The sequence below is a fragment of the Dermacentor andersoni genome, chromosome 9, assembly GCF_023375885.2.
Source record: "Dermacentor andersoni chromosome 9, qqDerAnde1_hic_scaffold, whole genome shotgun sequence".
Classification (NCBI taxonomy): Eukaryota; Metazoa; Arthropoda; class Arachnida; order Ixodida; family Ixodidae; genus Dermacentor; species Dermacentor andersoni.
The window spans coordinates 42,783,357-42,799,025 of record NC_092822.1 but is presented as its reverse complement, the minus strand read 5'-3'; the positions used below and the strand labels follow the sequence as shown (position 1 = coordinate 42,799,025).

Here is a 15,669-nt window from a genome sequence, read left to right as displayed (position 1 = left end):
CACGCCCCTTTGTGAATTTTCCCGCCTGAGCGGCTGTCTGTCGGCGAAAAATAATTGTTCCTCAGAGGCCATGGAAAGAGTAGCCTATATCTCTTGTGAAGCCCACTCTAGCACTTCATGAGGAAGCACTGTCTTTTTTTCTTTAGAGCGGGATGACATCCACACATTTTATGCCTTGAGTACGTTTGTGATTTAACCATGTTTTGAGGAACATACTGTTTTTTGTTCAATTATATAGACACTCCAGAAGAATTTCCGCCGTCGTTGTCCCCGCCAGCCACGCGAATCCTATCTTGGAAGCCATCTGCGGAGGGTAGAGTGTCTAGGCGCGTCGAAGGCTGATGGCTTCGTGTGGGCTGTGTTCTGGCCACTTAGTTCGCGTTGAAGCGAGAGGCAGCACGAAGGGAAATTCGCTCACTGCTCCTGCCACTTTTCTTACGCCAGCGCTTTGACGGCGAGAGTCCACGGTAATCGAGTGATATTCGTTCATGTGTGCCTGTGCGCACATGACATTATGCTTGTCAATTGAGTTAGTGAGCGGTTGTTTAGAAGTTCTTGTACAGCTGATAAGACTACTATCCTTACTTCGTATAGCTGCCTGTCTAATAATTTGCTATCGCAACCGATGCTCCTGCGCCTTTCGGGCGAAACTGCAACACTTTCTTTCTTCCCTACTTTATTTTTTACTATATACTTTTTCTTTGCGTAGGTGCCGGAGCAATTTATCAGTGTATAACCCATATCGTTCTGAAATAACCCTTCAGTTGATAGTAGCGCTTGCGTTGTTTTGCTTTGCCTACGTCTGTGTCTATTCTTGCGGTCGGTTTTTCGACAGTGTGATGACTGGCCGTATACCTTGTCACCGCTTTCTATGCCTGACTTCCAATGTAAGAAAATTCACGACAGAATGCCACGTGCAAAGTTTAGAGAATTCACAAATTTTTGATAATCGGCATCAGTGTATCCGACAGTCTGTGGTTGGTTACCTTGATGTCTTTGATGGCGTATTTAACAATCGGTTCGATCTTGTCAGCGAAGTTCCGCAGTTGCTCAGGCCTGATGTTGCGCGGGTCATGTGTCAGAAGCTCCAGCTCAGAGGTGATGTTTTCTGCAGCCTGGAAGCTCTGCGTAAGGTGGGAAGCAAGGACAATTACCGAGTCATTCTCTTCGAAGCTATGGGATTGGCAATGAACAATATTCACAGAGAGATCAAACAGGTAAAGTAATGAAAGATGCTTCTTGCCTGGAATCGACAGTGCTGTGCTGTGACCTTCATCCAGCTAGTCTGCCCATCTGCCAGCAGACGGCACTTGCGTCGCGCGTACTTGTACTCGCTGGCCGGGTTGTACGCGCCGTACGGACACTCTATCTTGGCCACCGAGCCATGCGGGACGGGTTGCCAGTGAAAAGTCCCTTTGTCCGTTTGCTGCAGTTCTTCAGGGCATGTGTCTGTTCACGGTACAAGAGCAGAGGCAGTTGATGAGGTTTGAAGTTGATGCAAAACAAAAGGTCACCCATGTACGTGACTGCTAACGGACATGCAATATGCTAGGCCGACGCGCATGTAAATGATCAAGAGCAAACGAGATAAACCTCAGATTGGAGGCAAACGCTACGAAGCCGTTGTCCCGATAAGGACATATTCACTTGTCGACCAGTGTTGTTCAGCCAGTGTTGACCGGTCGAAGCCTCTACCTTTTTCGTGAACTCTGAGTCCATTTTTGGATGCAACGGAACGCATGAAAAGACCCCTTGCCTCCTACGTAGAAATCGAACGAAGACTAAACAGCTTCATTTGCACCTAAATCTGGTTTTCAGTGATCTACCACTTTGTCATGAGCTCGTCCTTGACATGTCAGGAGGTTACACGAGTGTTAGGCCACCATGAAACCAAATGGACCGACGTGCTCCGTCCGAACTACAGATTTGAATTCTTCGATAACATAGAGTACATGCCACGTTGAGGCGCGCACAGGATGACCTATGTTCCTGCGGCAGGACAGGACATTTACTGGTATGGCAAGATGCTCTCAGTGACACGCATGGCGGCTCTTGATTGGGACCTTCAGAGTTACCCCACAGAACGCATTTGTGATGCGTTCTGTGGGGTAACAGACAGTCCTAACAAGCGACTGTCTGGGATTATCGTGCTTAGAGTTATTATACACCCCCTAACGTAACCGGTAAAGAGTTTTCTCGACGTGCTTGCAAGAAACGAAACCGACTGATTTAGTTCCAAACTTCTTCATAAAGTATAATGGCGCGTTGCCCAGAAGTGTAACGTTTGACGGACTAAGCGTTTGTATGATCCTGCGGATTTGTAAAAGACAGGCAAGATGCCTAGGTTGGAGGCTAAGCTGACTTCAGGGATTTCAGTGACTTTTCCTGCAGCCACTAAGAGGTGCTTGACGTGGAAAGCGGGTTTGGACAGCTCGGTTTCTCACGTACCTCTCTATATTCTCACCTCTGGATTGTGGTAACATTGTCGCGCGTCACAATTTTCTTGAGCCCCTCCAAACCCTAGCTCTTCTTTTTTCGCTTTGCATGAGGTAGTTTTCGAGTACGCATTACCTCTGGAGGCATATGTCCAAAGAAAAGATTTGTCTGCCTTCCTCGTACATGCAACGCTTAAATTCTTATTGTTCCTACGCGACACTATTGATTAAGCTTATAAACCAGCCCAAGTGAGAGAGAGAGAGAGAGAGAGATGCAAATGAGAGGAAGGCAGGGAGGTTAACCAGACTTAAAACGTCCGGTTTGCTACCCTGCACTAGGGGAAGGGAAAGGGGAAGTAAAGACGGAAAGAAGAGCGTGACAAAAATGAAAGCGTGAGAAAAAAAAATATGAAAAGGGACGAACTGGGGTCATTATAGTCTTTATAATAGGCCACTGTCCCGTAGAAAAGTCAACAGAGCCTTGACCGACTTTTGCTGCGACGACAGTTCATGTCGGCATTCCAAAACTGACTGTTCTGAAAGTGGCCTGTCGTCAAGGCGTGCCAACGCGGTCGCTAGTGACAGCCGGTGCGCGCTGTATCGAGGACAGTGGCAAAGCACCAAGTGGTGTTTCATTTCTAATACGACATTAATAGTGGCGACTATGATAAACGCCAACCCCGGTCTCTCCTTTTTTTGCTTTGTGTGAGGCAACTTGCTAGTGCACGTTATCTCTGGAGGCATCTGCACGAAGCAATGTTGTGTTCGCGCCCCTTAGGGTTCCCAAGTGACACTACTGACTAAGCTTATACACTAGGCCAAGAGGCGTTTAATTTCTCGTATGCAACGACTATAAAGCTTGCTAGGGCACGTTGCCTGACTAGTTGGTTTGGGTTCGTAGCAGACACAGAGCAGCGCGATACGACAGGGACCAAGAATGAGAAGACACATGCACAGCGCTAACTTTCAAGTAAACTTTTTGTTGGATCGGACGTGTTCTTTATACAATGTGAGGGGATCGAAAATAAAACCAAGGACACAAACAAACAAACAAACAAACAAACAAACAAACAAAAGAACGTGCGATCACATAAAATATTTCGTTGAAAATTAGCGCAGTGTATGTGCCTTCTCATTCTTGGTTCCTGTGGTATCACGCTGCTCCGTGTCTACTATGACTATGAAGCAGTTTCTTTTTATGACCCGGTGGTCCAGAGTGGTGTACCTACCTCTGAGCTCGCACAGTGGACCACCGTAGCCCGGAGTGCAGTGACAGGTGAAGCTGTTGACGCCATCCTCGCAGTCTCCGCGGTTTTTGCATGGGCTCGACAGACACTCGTTGACGTTCTCTTCGCAAAGGTCACCTGGAATGAGTCATGCGGTTTAACCTCTATTTAATAAAACTCACTTTCACAAAAATATTCAATCTAAGGAAGCTGATTCGGTTCCACGGCACGTGTTCTAAGTAGCCTAGTGCGTTCAAATAGTCGTAATAACAAAGTGAACTTCAATGTTTAGTCCAACAATACGAGATTTAGGACGAAAATATCGATCAAGCATTAAGGGAATATGGGAATGGTGGGATTAAGTTAGGGCAAAGGAGGCCATTGGCCTTTTGAGAAGGCTTGCTGTACGAAAAATAGCAACGATCATACCCATCCGTACACTGACGCTTCAACCACCGCGGATGGGTCTGCATGATCACGCATTTTTCCTGCGAAAGTCACCGCAGTAAAGTTTAAGGCATCCCACCAGACGACGCCTACAGCCGCGCAGCTTGTTGCTATTCGTATCGCACTTCGCATAATTCGTGAGGAGCCACCTCAAAAATGTAGTGTTTTAAGTAACTCCAAGCAGCTCTAGATTGCTTGCGTTCCGTGTTACTCCGTGGACCCTGCAACTAATTCTAGAAATCCGAGAGCTCCTTCATCGCCTCGTCGAGCAAGAACACGACATCACCTTTTAGTGGCTCTTAAGCCACGGTGCCGTAATGGGCAACGAACGTGCCGATGAAGCTGCTTGTTAATTATTCCACACAATCGTTGTGGGGCACACATAGCTTCTAGCACGCATCTACATCGACTGGATCCGTCTTCAACTTCGTCCTCCTCCTGGACTATCCCGACCCGAGACAACGGTACTTTGTCAATTGGGGCTTGGCGCCGCTTTTGGCAAATCCTTTGCTTTCCGCAGAAAAAGGGAAGCTGGTGCTGCGTGTCATCAATATGAGAGCGAGGAAACTATTGAACACGTTCTTTGCCGTTGTCCCCGATACAAAGCAATCAGGCAGCTTACTGGCGACCACGTTGGTCCGTCTTAACCACCGGCCACTTTGGAGCTGACAGTCCTGGACAGTCGTGGCAGCGCAAGTCACTCAAGGCACTGTCGAAGTTTTTGCGTTCGAGTAGCCTATCAATGATGGCATCGTTCTCCCCAACATTTCCCACCTCATCTATTTTCTTTATTTTCGTACATTTACTTTATCTCTCCGCTTCGTTTTCTGTTTCATTTCTCCTGACCCTTCTTCCCCCGGCGCAAGGCAGGAAACCGGGACCTCTTCCGGTTGGCCTCCTCGCCTTTCCCACCCCGTTTCTCGCTCTCTCTCTCTTCTTGTGCTGTTCAACGAGATAACGGAAATTTGTTCACTTTCTCGCTATCCCCGATCAGCGCCAGTGGTGCGCGCAGACAAGAATTATCTTTAATCTCAACAAGTTTTAAGTGCACTGACTGACTAATGCGCTGATAAAAAGTCAGCTGACATGAAGAATGTTAGGTTAAAGAACTATACCGTGTGTCGCAGCTAAGTCGAAGCACGTTTTATTTTTTTATAATGAAGCCTGATTATCGGATCAAGCCAAAGTTATGGTATTAGGAGCCTACTGAAGAAGCTGTTAGTAGAGACCAAAAGTTTAACTTTTTACTGGTTTTGTTTACCGCCACAACGGCAACGCAGAGAATGCAGAGCACACATGAAAACATCACATTCAGTTCTTTGCAACGTCCATCTTGCGTAGCTCTTCTTTCTGCATCTAAAAGAAGGCCTCCGTGCTCTACAAGCCACCAGGAGCAGCGGCGGCTTTTTGATAGTTTCGCGGGCTGTGTTTCAAGCACGAAAAAAGAAGAACTACACAAACGCTAATGAGTCGCAAACAATTGAACGTAATGGCATCAGATGCGCTCTAGATACCTTCTGTTGGCATTTTGGGGACAAAGGAAAGTAATGAAAGATGGTTTAAGTAATCACTAATAATTACCATAAGATTATTGTCCCGGTACTATGCATCTAAAGCTGCATCGATGAAGAAGATGCTTTTGCTCTAGGGCGCGCTCTCGGATCGCACCCACGAGGGGGATCGGACACACTGTTTCAATCCATACAGCGTGGCCAATCCTCCTCGTGGATACGAGCCATGTTTTGAGGCAACAACAACAACAATCTTGTAAGAACGCCGGATCGCCCTGTAAATATATTGCAAATACGTTTTCTCTTTCAGTTTGCCTGCGCGTAACAACGTGGACACAATTTACTGGAGGATTCTCAACGAGTTTTATAACAACGTGTAGCTTTGGCTCATCCAGAACAAGAGGCGCCGCTTTAAAAGAAAAAAACGATAGACCGACGTGTAATTTTCGATACGCTCAATTTCCCACGTCAAAAGTTAAAAAGTCAAAAGTTAAATGTTAAAGCAAAGCCAGCAGTCGTCTCTTTTGACATTTAGGAGCAAGGTTTCAGTTGTTGGTGTGTCAAGAGAGGACATACACTTAATGAATTATTTCTACTATCGTAATGAGTTATTTATTAAAAACTATTTTATTGTATTTTTTTGTAGGAATGTACTCTGGTTGGCTAGATATAAAGATGAAGTGTTCTTTTTCTCAAATTTTTCTGCAGTTCGAATGCTGCTTGAACTTTGCGTGGATAGACACGCTCCGCATTCGCTGGAACCCCCGGTATCCGAGGCCGTGGTAACAGGCTTGACTATCAAACTAGCTTGCGACAGGTGCGCATATGCGCGCACAAACTGAAGGCAACCTATTCACTAGTTCTCATTCGTGGCCACAAGCCGCAACCACTGGATTTCGTAGCTCACAAAAAAAAAAAAGGTTTATTCTCAGGGCGGAAAGGGGGGGGGGGGGGAGAACACCTGGTGCTCGCCGACGGTGGGCGTTAGACGGACACAAACACTCGAGCGCGCCCACACACTGGCAAGTGTCGTCGGGCTGAACTCGACTGCCGGATGTCGAGCTAAAAGCCCCGAAACCAGGAAATCACCCCCGGGAGCCGTGCTATACGTCCGGGAAGGCCACTTCCACTCGTCTCTTCGGTGCAGCGCCGGGAAGGCCAAAATCAGGCGCGGTCTGAAGCTTTTTGCTCGAGTGGGCGCGTGGAATTACGTTTTTTTTTTTTTTTTTCACACCCAATGGAATATTTTTTTCGAATGGAAAATTTTTTTTGCGAATAGTTCGTGAATAATGCGCATTCTTGTTACCGCGAATGTCGAACAATCTTCACACCCTGATGTTCACAAAATGCCATAGTCTCTCTGTCATCCCACCGAAGATTACAGCGTGCTTCATTAAAAACAACAAAGGGAGCACTAGGAACAACTGAGCTGTTGGCACGCAAACTCAGGGCTTTTTCGGAGTATACGTGGTCATCAATCGCCGTATAAGTTTATAAACATTGTGAACCAATTGTTATCTTTATGTACTGTCGCGACCACATAAGCGCGTCGCCTGCGGCCGACACGTTTTCTTCCTTTTCCCAGTTTCTCTTTCTTTTCTCACCTCTTTCACCTCTGTTTTCACCTCTGTCTCTAATCTTTAAAATGCGTCTCGCATTATAGGAATGTAAATGCGTAAAAAGTATCTGCGTGTGGAATGTGGGATACCGTTAATGTGATAGAGGTAGAGATTGGGTGGGTAAGCTTAGAAGAGCGTGTATGTGGTTTTATTTACGTACGAATATATATATATATATATATATATATATATATATATATATATATATATATATATATATATATATATATATATATATAGTGTGCGCCACGTAAGTTAAGCCAAACTTGAAAAATAAGCAATAAGCAATGCCAGGTATCTGGACAGAAGCAAGACAATGAGATCGGCCATCGCTTGGAGATGCGGATATAGTTTATTTTTATTCTGCCTGGTTACATAATTAGCCTTAATGAATGAATGAATGAATAAATGAATGAATGAAATAATTTTTCAATTGACTTCTCAAATTTCTAAATTAGATGAAAAGTGTCAACGAGAAAATTGTAGAGCAACAAGAAAAACTCCCGATACAGGTATCTGTTGCTCAAGACACCCTACATAACGTTTTTTTCTGACCTTAAAAGGAGCCCGCGTATACAGGCAAATTTGCCGCGCGTCTGGCCGCTCGAGGCACCTTCTCTGGCAGATCTATTTTGTGTGTACCTTCTGATCAAACATAAGCAACCATAATAAAATTAAATTCCTAAAGTTCTCTGCTTGATTTTCAGTGTATTGGCAGCACACAGCAACAACACCTGCGCTTCGGATTGCTAGGAAAAAAACTGCCTTGTAGGACTTGGGGGCAACCGGACACCCCACACAGACAGTAGGTTTGGCGAAGGAAAAAATACACCACTGCAATGAACAAAACTCAATGAAAGAACAGCCTTCAATTTAGCAGTTTATGAAAAATAATCGAGTGGTTATCAAGAAACAAGGCGAAATGAGGCAATAACTATTAACAATGATAACCACAAGCGATTACGATAATATAGAGCACGCGAAATTACTCAAGGCTCCAAAGCAAACTATAGCATCGGCTAAAAGGACTTCGCTGTCCAGGCTTTACTCACAAGTATGCTACCAATTGGGGTAACTAAAATATTAGTTAAGTCATTATTCTTTTCACCGTACAACATGTTATGTATTGTGGGCAAGAACTGCAGTTTCTTTTTGTGCGCCGTATTGAGGGTAGCAGTTTAACGTTCCAACGTACGGCTTTCTGCGTCCTCATGTAGGGTTACATTTTCTACAAGTCTGCCTAACCTGATGAATATCTCGTTATTATTTGCTAGGGCATTCAGCAGCGAAAAGTCCGCAGAAAAAGGATTGAACCCAAAAAAAATTATATTTCGATTCATTTATTTCTTTAGGCGAATTCGTATTCTTCCTGCTACTGAAAATGAGTAACCCCGGGTGCACATGGTTTCCAACTTCTGAACCGTAATATTGTTATCCCTAACTACCCATCTCGAATCAACATTTTTTACTAGCAGCGTTGGTTCTACAGTGACATTTATTTATTTTTAGGAGAAAACCTACAGAGCCATAGAGAAACATTGCAGGAAGAAACACAGGTGATAAACAAAAAAAGGGATAAAGGACTATGAAGTCAGCCTCATAGGATAATGCGCATATCTAGAAGGCCGGTACGAGAATTCATACCAACACAGAAACACAATTTAAGTAGCAAAACAGGATGTAAATAAAGTTAGTACGTCTGCGTATGCACTAGAAAAAGCTACAACGCGCACCAAACCAAGAAATGTCGAACACTTCCAGCTATATGGCTATCTGTAACGGCTTAACAACACGGTTTCAAAATAGTGCTCTAGAAAAAAATAAAATATGGCCGTGTTTCCTTCCGTTAAGCTTCTTGCTTATTCGTTGCCCGGATACCGGGGCGGAAGAAACGCAGCTTTCACTGCAGTGCATGCAACTGAGTGCAGGCAGCCCCACATGACACATGGCGGGTGCTCTAGATTCGACTGCGCTTGTTTATCACTCGGCGGGTCCTGCGACAACTAAAGCACTTACGCGTTCGCACGTTCTCTCACTAAGCGCTAAAAGCCGGTATGCTGTCGTGTCAGGCATTCATGTGCACCTGCGTGCCAAAGCGGGGTGTTTCAAAATGCGCAAGATAAGCTCTTCGATTCTCCTTCTGTTGCGTATTTTACTGATAGCCAACATTGCACGCCTGTATTGTGACGGTTGCAGCGGGTATAGACGCGAGCACAAGAGAACAGAAACGTATACAAGACAACGCCGTGTGCACCACCTTTGCTAATGCTTTCTTGGTTTTTTTTAAAGAAGTATTTAGGCCGCTGTCGAGTACAACCAAGTTGTAAACAAAATCGCTGAGTGCTTGATTGTAACCATACCGACAGGCTCAGAATTTCGTCTTTTTCTTATGTTTTAATCCCTCGTAGACTCCTCCCTTACTATATCTTCAAGCTGTGTCGTTAAATTACCTCCACGGTCCGATCGTAACGAGGGAAAACAATTCCCCATTTTCCCATGAGGTATCGGATATCAAGATCCCGCTTTGGATAGATAACAAGTTTTGATGAACTCAGGCGGTTCTCTAATCATCTAATCGGTCCGCCTTGACAAGTAGCAACAAATGGAGGCGCATAAATCATCCTTTGGGATAAAGTGGGGGCGACGCATTCAAGTGAGACAAAGCGTCTGAATAAAATAAATAAAATAGACTGATGATGATTATGATCATGATGATGGTGAAAGTGTCTGGAACAATTTTGGAAGGTTTTATTACGGATTACTTCAAGCCCTGCCAGAGACAAATAAAGTCGACAAGCGTCCGAAAGGCAAGATTGTCGTTCAGATGACTAAAAACTCGCTAAATTTTGCGACTTTCTCACTAAGTTACCAACACAGGTTTGCACAGTCTGGTTACGTCTCGTTGTTAACAGCCCGTTCAGGGTGGCTCGCGCTCATGCTCTCTCTCGGTCTGCCACTTTCGGAAGCGCTCCTGTGACTTCGATCCCGTTGCTTCAGGAAACAGAAAGCGTCAAGGAAGGTGTTTGCTAGAACCGAGTAATCCTTGTGCATCTACTAATGCAAGCATTCGGATATTAGTAGATGAACCATGATGCCCCTGAAATAATTTTAAAAGAGAAATGACAATAAGCAGGTCTCATGCTTTGGCCGGAATAAGTGGCGAAGGTATCTTCCATGCCAGCGCGAATGTCGAAGCAAACGTTATGCAAACGCAGCACGTTAGTGACTGAAATGTCCGTACTTAGCGCCGCAAGCGGAAAGTAAACCTGCGCAAGTGTTTCGCTGATGACGCAAACGTTTAGTTGCAGATGCGGCCTCCACTTGATCGCGACACAAAGGCGCAATAGAAGGGCACATTTTCTTTACCACACGCCTCTTCAGAATTGTCAGCGCTCTTAGTCACCGATGCGAGTTTTTCCCAAAGCACCATTTCACACGGCTGTACTTTGCACACACGGTAGTCATGAAACGACACCGCTCGAGATACGTCGGAGAAGCTCCTGCCTCGCATCTTCTGTTGTCGTCGTCTGTTCTCGGTGTTGTGTTATATCTAATGGCCGTCACGTGACCTGTTGCACATACCCGGCGATTCAAGTTGTCTATGCGGGTGCATGTTCAATGTCACGTACGCAGTTACCCGAGTTGTGTTCTACTCAGTGAAACAACGCCCTCAAAGTGGAAGGAACGGACCAAGTGAGGTACACTTTAATAATTGTGGGGTTTTAAAATAGGGACCTCAAGCTTCGGAGTGATTGAACTAGTGAGCGCTTCGCGTTGCCTGGGTGACGCGGCGCGGACGTCTTGTGATAAAGGGATTCCTGGCCTTGGTTAGCTGATGACGGTGATTGGTGATGAATTCGGTTGACACCTCCTCCGAAACAGGGCGCGGTCGAATGGTCGCCTAGTCTGTTTGAGGTAACCGGCTATTACATTTGTCTATTGAAGTCTAGCATTTTGCTCCTCTTGACCTCATTTTTCCTGTCCTCATTGAAACCTCTATATGTGTAGGTTTTATACATGCCTATGCGTTTCGCGACTACTGTAGCGCGCTTGTAGTGCAGGCGATGGCATTGGAGAGAAAGCGGTGAGCTAAGTAACATCGCCAACGTTGCAGAGGAAGGACTGGCGCCGAAGTTGGGACGCAGCACACTGATGTTTGTGCATTTGGCCCATCATTACCTGATCTTCGCTATCCTCGTTCAAACCTCTTTATGCATAAGTTTTACACGTGCCTATGCTTGTCGCGACTAGTGTTGCGCACTTACACTGCCCCAACGTCTTCTAAATGTTCTATAAATTGTTCTTGGGAAACCAAATCACGCAGATTCTTGCAAGTCTAGTATGTCAGCTGAAAGGTAATAACTGCACGCCAGTGATGCAGAGCTAGGCGAAATAATTTGTCAGCGAAGCAAAAAGTATTGACAGCTGGGCAATGCACATTAGGGCAAGGCTAGTCAAAGATCTGCTCGCTTTAAGATAACGAGTTCTCGCGTCGTTAACAAAAGTCAAATAGAGCAGTAATTTATTGCGCAATATTTGATCTTTCGCATGGGATGCAATAAGGCGAACGACTACACCATTTGCTTGAACGTTGCGAGTTACGTAGAAATCCGGTCACATTTGGGAAGACTTAGCTAAGGTTTTCAGGGAATAAAGGTCGTTCCCAAATCGCGTATCTCCTAAACTTTTTGCGCCAGAGGAAAATGGTGGTCGATGCATTATGGCATCGGAAGACTCATTTCATGATGCACACATTGGATGAGATTTATGTTTCACTGGCAGGTCCCTGGACCTTGAAGCCGCGCGGTACACCTTATATCACCACAGAGTTCGCTCTGGTCTTCCAGCAAATATACGACTAAGCAAAAATTTTATTATTGATACAGCTTTCGGTTAGTAATAACGATGACAAACACCCTCACCTACAATGCGCACCTTTATATCTAGAATAGCTAATACTGCAGCACAGTAGGGTTAGAAATGCTTGCCGTAGAACTGTTTTCTTTTTTTTTTTCCTACGTGAATACAGGCCGTCACTGAACAGATGCACAGGTGTTAAACGTTTCACCTCTGCGCATGCGCACAATACAATGGCTTCGTTTTGGTTAAGGTCAAGGATAGGATGTATGTTTATTGTGATAGAGATGGCTCCTTGGTCTATTTTGAGGAAGAGGTTGATGAGAAAGGATGGGGGTTAACAAACATACCGGCCGATATACAAGTGTCTAGTCTCGCGGGGGCGAGGGTGGTCGGCAAAGATAGCTTAAATAAAACAAACGTGAAGGTCCACCAGTAGCTCGAATCACCATGTTCTTTTTCGGCGATCGATCTTCGGACACAGTAAAAAGGTCCAGTCATGCTGGTTTCCCTCCACTCCCCCTCTCCCATCTCGCACACTACGCAGAACTCTTCTGGTAGAACTGGCGACATCCAGTGAGCGCTTGGCGCCGCAACGCTATCGGTGTACCACGAGTGAATGACGATTTCGAACGCGATAATAAACTGCACGGCTTAAAAGAACAAAAGGAACAAGAAAAGTTATTCATAGCCTGAATTTTATTTAAAAGCTGAATGTTCATACTTTTTTACGTAGCGTGGCGAAAGTATTGCGTAAAAGTAGGTGAATCGTGTTCACTTACTTGGACGCTTTACATAAAGTGGACCCGGTCTTTCTGCTGCAAGTGCGTTCTTCTATACAATAATGGTTGCTGAAGACGTATAAGTGTGGAATACATGAAGCGGAACGAGGGTTCCTGCTGACGTCCCTGCGTGTTCCACGTCGGGGACGTCCACCTCTCACGCCATGGCGCCTAGAGCGACGTGGTCTCCCTCGAAGGCCCAAGTCTTCGATGTTGTTGTCCCTATATGGAATGGTCCCGAGACCGTCGTCGACGCGACGGCCTCAATAGTTGGCCACTCTGAGGTCTACTGCGTTCAGAACATGGGAGGCCTCAACTTCCAAGTCACCGTCACGAGCATGCCTTCCATGACTGTAGTTGTCGATGTTGGCTGCCTTGTCGTCGGTGGAGAGCGTTGTCCCGTCGTTCCCGTCGGCCCGTATGTCACCACGGTAACCCACCTCTTCTTGACGTCCTTCTTTCCGAACGAAGTCCTCGTCCAGGCACTATCAGCATACGGCAAAGATCTATCTGTCAACGCTGGTCTTATGAGCCTCACGACGTGGCGTGCTCACGGGCACCCGCTTCGTTCGGATGGAAATGAGCACCACAACCCCTTTGCCCAATTACCTGCGAGTCTCTGGTAATCGTGCGACGTTTCACTGCCGTGGCTTGCAACGCGTGTGTCGTCGGTGCGGCTCCAGCGACCACTACCGTGCATAGTGCAACGCCGCGTTCTGTGGCCGTTGTGGTATCCATGGCCACGAAAGCGACAGATGCGACCGTCCTTGTCGGCGTTGCGGCGATGGTCACCCTACGGTCGCGTGCCCTGTGCGGCGTTCATACTCGGACGCTGCTGCTGCTGGAGCCTTTCCCCCCTTACCGTCAGCTGCGGTCGCGACTGCGCGTGACGCCGTGCCAAAAATACAGCGCATGAACCAGCGTCGGCAAATGAAAAAGAAGAGGCATGCAGCTCGGGCAATCACGACGCGCCATGTTCACCGGCCTGCTGTACCGAAGAAGACAGCCATGCTGTTGACGATGTGGCCGATCGCAACACGTCGTCAATAGCATGCTATCGCAGTAGTGATAGCTGTGGCCGTCGTCACGCCATCGTCACCGTATACAGTCGTCGTCGTGCCCCTACGCTGACGGGAGACCTTGGGAAGCGAGTGTCCTAGCAAAATTGGACGATATCGGAGTAACGAAACTAACAATTACCATCACACGTGTTAAATAAACGCGACTTTAGGAACATGGTCGGTCGCTACATTACTCAATTGCTATTGGCATTTCCTTCGGCAGTTATTGTGAGATGAGGTCTGCCACAATCTTTTGTTTTACTAAGCAGAAGAAATTGTTTCATTGTTCGCCCTACTTTGGCGGTGAGCCACAGTCGTTGTAATGGCAGTGATGATGATCATTGCAACGATATAAAAAAAATTGGCAGAGGCTTAGCTTGGCTATGCTTAGTGGATTGCGAAATCAATCTTCTGTTCATGTTGTTGAGTTCCATACTGCTCATCGAACGTGTAGATGCAGTCTCGTCGCCATCTAAAGCATCCATAAGGCTTGCTGTCGAACGGTCAGGTGTCGCCAAAGTCGCGTCAGCATTGAGAGCATGCATGATACTTGTAGATGCACCCAGATCAAGAGATATTGAACGCATTCGCCTGGCTGGATAATATGGACGCCGTTTAGCTAAACGTTGTTCCTGCTCTTCATCCGTTTCTTCCGCACGCCGCCGCTTCTTAGCTGCAGCACATCGTTGCAGCTTCACCTTATACACATCATCCGACATACCGTGGAGGATTCGCTGGGACGACTGCGACGAGCCGCGTTGCGGGGCCGCTTTTCCACAGCTGGCATGACGTCACGTACAGCGAGCGCCCCTCGCGGCAGCGGCGCGCAGCTGCAGCATGGAGGATTCGCTGGGACGATCGCGACGAGCCGAGTTGGGGCCCCGCTTTTCCACAGCTACTATGACGTCACACATAGGTCACGCTAAAGGTCAGTGGTGGATTCTCCGGGACGACGGCCAAGAGCGGAAACCTCGAGCAGTATTGCTTTCGCAATAAAAAATTCCGACAGAATCTACCTCACGATGACTGTCGATGTTAATGTATTTAGTATTCATGTATTGTAGCGACGCACTGTATCGCCACCGCCTACTGCACCGGGGTCCTCCTGTCTAGCACTTCTCTCTGGACACGCTCAACCGTGCACCTCCTTCTGTGCGAACACCTATAGCACACCGGTGGCGCACAGGTGCATGCCAGCCATGAACCGCATCCGGACTCCCCCTCTCGTGCAAGTGCCTCCGAGACGCGTGACGTACTCGTACCTGCTCACGCTGGGTAAGTGCTGTGCAAAACCAACGCCTCATAGATAGCAGGCCTGTGCACTCTGCCTTATGACTTCACGCTTCTCGGAGAAAAATTTCAATTTCTAAGCCCGGGTTGACGAAAGCGGTGGCGTTAAAATCACCGCGACTTACTCGGGAGCATCTCTCCATTACATTCTATGGCAGTCGAGCAAGGTAGCATGACGTCATAGATCAATGGGCACAGTCCTTGCGCTGTCTCGGAGACGTTGCCAAAACACAACGTCTATACTGAGTTTCCGGCTTCCGCAATTACTCCTCCCGCATGTAACTAGCAAAAGCGTAGCCTTCAAGATCTACATCGCTTACTGAGAAGGCGCCACCACTGGGGTGTGGATTTCGACAACCCCTATTAAATCGGAGCTCTCCGCGCGAGCATCTGTGGCACAGCGCTAAGCTGTCCATGCATGAAGAACCCGTGGGACGCGGA

General features: G+C 46.8%; 1 protein-coding gene across 1 annotated transcript in view; it reads right to left on the bottom strand.

The window, feature by feature from the left end:
• Positions 1-15,669, bottom strand: part of LOC126527648 (uncharacterized) — a 279,332-nt gene that overhangs the window by 24,734 nt on the left and 238,929 nt on the right. Inside the window, exons 7-9 of the mRNA XM_072284527.1 lie at positions 3,665-3,799; positions 1,244-1,449; positions 987-1,124 (exon numbers count right to left, since the gene is read on the bottom strand). Of these exons, the coding sequence (XP_072140628.1) occupies positions 987-1,124; positions 1,244-1,449; positions 3,665-3,799 (479 nt within the window). The remainder of the gene's footprint in view (positions 1-986; positions 1,125-1,243; positions 1,450-3,664; positions 3,800-15,669) is intronic.